Genomic DNA, 4,957 nt, shown 5'->3' on the forward strand with positions numbered 1-4,957 from the left:
GCCACTCAGAGTTTTAGGGCGCAGTAATGCCTTTTGCAGGTTTGATGAAACAGACCAAAGTTAAAGGTCCTGAAAAACAAATTGAAAACGGGCTTGGTAAAATTGACTCTAATTCCAAAAAATGTATTGGAATGAGAGTCACTGCAGCACTGTGCATTGTCTGACATGCTGAAATATGTCTTACATTTTTTGTGGCAAAAGCTCGAGCCAAAACGACATGATTGAACAAGAGAGTACATTCAGTTATTGGTGAAACTAAATAGAAAATAACGTTGTGGTTTTTTGCAGGTGCATCATGGGATCAAAGGCATGGTGTATGATGAAAACAATAACCCTCTTGGCAACGCTGAGATCTCGGTGGCTGGCGTCAACCACGATGTGACCACCGGTGAGAAGGGGCTGCCGGGGGTGTCAGTTCATTGTTACACAGAGCTGGTTGTTATTTTGTGGGATATTTTACTCAACTGCAGGGTTGAAGAAGTATTTGAGTGTGGGGGGTGTCTGTAGTCAATCATCTGCAAATGTCCTGGCTAGTGAGGAGATTAGGTAAGAATAGGGCAGTCCATCCTCACACTGGCATGGAACAAGCCGTCCTCTAGTGGCCAATGGTGGGAATGCACTTTAAAAATAACGGCTGTATTTACCTTTACAGGACTACTTTACTCAAGGTTAGCTCTGATATACTGGTTTGCTGAATCTGTAATAATAAATACTGTAGCTTAACCTTAGTAATTATGCCCGAAAAGTGGGTACCTTTGATTTTATACTTTAAAAACACCTTTTAGCTTTTGCTGAACAGTGCCAGTGTGGCCAATAACAAGATACTAAAAAATTTGTATTCTAGTGTAACAGTATCTTTGTATAAACAAAGAAGACGCATCAAGTAATTCAGTAATTTTTACAAATGAATAAAACATTTAGATTTGAATCAGACAAGTTGGAATCTCATCCTTTTTTATTATTTGCATTCCTACAGGAGTGGATGGCGACTATTTCAGACTTCTGTTACCTGGCACCTACACTGTGACGGCATCGGCCCCGGGTTACGTCCCCTACAGCAGCACGGTCACAGTGGGACCAGCTGAGGCCATACAGGTATGTTTCCATGTTCACGAACAGGGCATCTTTGGGCGCATAAGACAGGAATATAACAGCTGATTCACAAGGAATATTCCAATTTACACCTATCTTTCAATTTTTCCCCTCACAGCTTCATTTTTACTTGAAAACGGCACCAAAACAAAACCTGAAAGCAAAGCCCCACAACGGCAAGAAGAACCACTCATCTCCCAAGGCCCCATTAAAGCTCGGCCCCAGATGAAACAAGGACAATATCACACAAACATAATATACACACATACTGAAAATCTCACACAAAACACACACACGCACACATACACATTATGAAAATGATATGTGACCATTATATATGTATGTCATTTTAACTTTGTAGTCCTATGATTATGTATTTCAAACCTTTGTGTTTCTGTTTGTTTTGTGTGTCTGTATTAAGGAATGTTGCAAACCTGGTGTATTTATGTAACAGTGTTGACTTTTATGAACTCAGCTATCCTGTATTTGTAAAGGACTTTTTGGATTTTGATTACTATAATTTGATGAAAATTAAAAGTGAAATAAAACAAGGTTTTTGCCGTCATCATTCACCATATAGTTTGCATTTCTGCTTTTATTTGCAGTAATAGTGTGCTTTATGGCACTTAAATAACACAATCTTCTCTATGCTCACTATATTAACAATATATATATATTTATATATCAAATATAACTTTATTCAATCTACCCTAGAAACAATTGTAAAAACTAAAAGAAGTCTGCCTTTTTTAACAGGAGAAATTACAACTAATGAAATAAGAAGAAGTGCAGAGGATATCATTAAACAGCACCAAGTTGTTCCACCCTGGATAATTGCAGAATATTCAGTTACACAGTTACAGACTATTACTGTAATATTGTCATATGGAAAACTGAACTTGAAACTATGATGTGATGTTAAATGAAAACAAAAATGTCTGACATTAACATCGCTCTCACTGTGTCATTAAGTGGGAGGTTTCAGATCTCCTCTGGTCCCATGGAAATAATGCATTACTCCAGAAAAATGTAATGTTTTTTCCTGCTGACCTTTCAGCCCGTGTTTAAATAAAGTACACCAATAGATGTCACTGTTGTACAAGGAAGGATGATAACATGGCTGTTGCTTTTTTGGGAAATATTGGATTTCAGCTATCTCAAAAATAACAGTTATGATTTTCCAACCAGGAAAAACAACTCACCCAATCTTATATTAAATCAAACCCCTCGAACGATTATTATTGTCAATTCAATGCAGCCCTACTTTCCAGCTGATCATTAACTTTCTAGGGTTTTACAGGCAGAGTCTTCAAATAATACCTATTGTTGATACACACACTGACAGAAGGCAAATGGAGACAACTTTAAATATTTTTTGGATTGTTTTTTTACTATAAATATGGCTAATTTTATACCTAGCAAACTATTCCCATTACATCAAAATCCTGTTATTAATATTTCTGGTGTCACCACAGATAAAGAATAAGCTTTAAATTGGTCTTCCTCACATTAATACATGAAACCTACTCAAATAAAGGATTTACATCCAGTTATTTTACATTTCTATTCCAATGGTAAAATGGTTTTCCATCTTATCTCCATGAATAGACTACCAATAATATGGTGCATAAAAGAGTCCTAAAACCCTTAAATCTTTCTGTTCCCTCGTCTCAAATTCAGTAGGGCTTTTTGAATTGGTTTCCGTCAAGACACCTGAAGTAAAGTTTCTGGTAATTGTGAGAAGGAGATTTAAAAGTAATGTTGTACGAAATAAACCCTGCTGTGACTGTCTGACGCTTAGCTGTGTCTTAAAAGCTAACACAATCCAAATAAGATTCCTCAACGTTCCCCAAGAATAAAGCATTTATTTGTCTTCTGATCTATTGTTCCTCCTGATTCTTATTAGTGGGAATGTTAAATCCCAGCCACAACTAGAGTGGGACTTTTATAAATCTAGCACAATAATAATATACACGAGTCGTTTTTATAATACATTGACAATAGCAATTTGTTGTTAGTAATGGTCATATGCGAAGAAAAAACAAAGAACTCAGCTATATTAGTCATGCCTCATCAAACCCACTGTCATGATCAAATTGAGTCACAATAATCACAAGTCACTCACTTACTGACATCGGCCCCACTATCAGTCCATTAGTACAATAACTTTCATTTTCTGTCTATTCTCACACTTTGTCACAGCTGATGTTTCTCAGAGCAGACACAATAAGGCGATTGTACGACAGCCAATGTATTCTCTGCCTACAGAGCATTATGGCACCGATCAACTGGCAGCAAATATTGAAAGACAACAACAGACCTACATAGTGGCCCTGAATGACAAGTGGCCACTGTGGGAGAAGACAAAGCCGGCATTTCATACAGAGTCACTGATCTGGAGCCTTCTCAGGCATAGTATGGATGTGTGTGTGTGTGTGTGTGTGTGTGTGTGTGTGTGTGTGTGTGTGTGTGTGTGTGTCTGTCTGTGTGTATGAGTGTGTTTGTGAAGTTGGCCATACTGGATGTGGCGTCAATGAAGCCCACCAGAGGTCCATCTCCTACACTGCCTGACCCACATTCATTGACTCAGAGTTTATGCAGTTCTATGACATCGATGGGCCAGGCCTTATCGGAAGTTACAGTAGAAGCAATTCACAAATGATTCATATAAAAAATACCTGAATCGTTTCACAAGATAATTATTTTGATGTTCAAGGCAAAACATGACCTTTGGAGATGGTTAGTAACTGGACAGTGATACAATGAAATATTGAAAGTTTTACGGTACTATTTTTAAACATGAAAGCAAATATATATATCAATCAATCAATCAATGTTTATTTATATAGCCCAATATCACAAATCTTACATTTGTCTCAGTGGTCTTCACAGTGTGTACAGAATATCAGTATGACGATACGACACCCTCTGACCTTAGAATCTCACATCGTACAAGGAAAAACTTCCAGAGAAAACCCCACAGTTTAAAGGGGAAAATGGGAGAAACCTCAGGGAGAGCAACAGAGGAGGGATCCCTCTCCCAGGACGGACAGACGTGCAATAAATGCCGTGTGTAAATCGAAAAGATAATACATTTACAACATAGGTAGTCCAAATGTTTGGAAATGTATGTGTCTATAACAAGAAGATGAATCCACGAGGATGTCAGCAATCTTGTGGGAGCCATCAGGGACGTAGTATGTTGAGAGTCTGGCAGGACCGCAGAGACAGGTTCAGCCACGACTCGAAGTCCAGGACTCAGATCCAGTGCTCAGGATAGAGGATCCAGGACACACGACCACAGCAACAGGATTAGCCTCGACTCAGGATCCCGGCGTATATATGGACACAAAAAAGAGATTTGGGGGAAACTGGGTTAATCGGAACATGAGAGTACACAGGTACAAACAGCCAGAAAGACGGAGTAAGGTGCCCCCCCCCCCAACAGTCCAAGCCTATAGCAGCTAAACTAACGTGTCTACATACAGTACATGCAATCCCTTAGGATAGGTTGAGGGAAAAGGGTAGCAAGTAACAAGTAGGAAACAGAGGTGGAGAGGCACACACAGGGAAAAAGGTCCCCATTTGAACCTGAATTTGTCAGAGGTAGGAGTGGGTCAGTGACTTCGTTCCACACTCCCCGGCCGGGCGTTCTCTGCAACCTGTTACCCTCTAATAAACCTTGAGAGGTCATAGAGGGGAAAGGTTTGGATAAAGTTTTAAATATAAGTTTTTAGGATTTAAGTAAAAGAGTAAGAACTAAAATGTATAGGTGAAGAGGCACAACGTATCTACGTTAATGCACTCTTATTCGATTATTTTATTTTATCCCTATAAGCTTTATCAAAAAGGAAGGTCTTAAGCG

The 4,957-nt window shown here is 38.8% G+C and overlaps 1 protein-coding gene across 1 annotated transcript; it reads left to right on the forward strand.

Annotated features, from left to right (window-relative positions):
• The first annotated feature begins 263 nt into the window (after positions 1–263).
• LOC104953333 (carboxypeptidase N catalytic chain-like) lies at positions 264–1,664 on the forward strand. Its single transcript, XM_010780264.1, has 3 exons — positions 264–388; positions 977–1,095; positions 1,211–1,664. Exons 1-3 carry the CDS (start codon positions 310–312, stop codon positions 1,319–1,321), a joined length of 309 nt encoding a protein of 102 aa, XP_010778566.1. The 5' UTR covers positions 264–309; the 3' UTR covers positions 1,322–1,664.
• Positions 1,665–4,957: the final 3,293 nt, after the last annotated feature.

This window comes from Notothenia coriiceps, unplaced genomic scaffold (assembly GCF_000735185.1).
Source record: "Notothenia coriiceps isolate Sejong01 unplaced genomic scaffold, NC01 NC01_scaffold00021533, whole genome shotgun sequence".
NCBI classification, from domain to species: domain Eukaryota; kingdom Metazoa; phylum Chordata; class Actinopteri; order Perciformes; family Nototheniidae; genus Notothenia; species Notothenia coriiceps.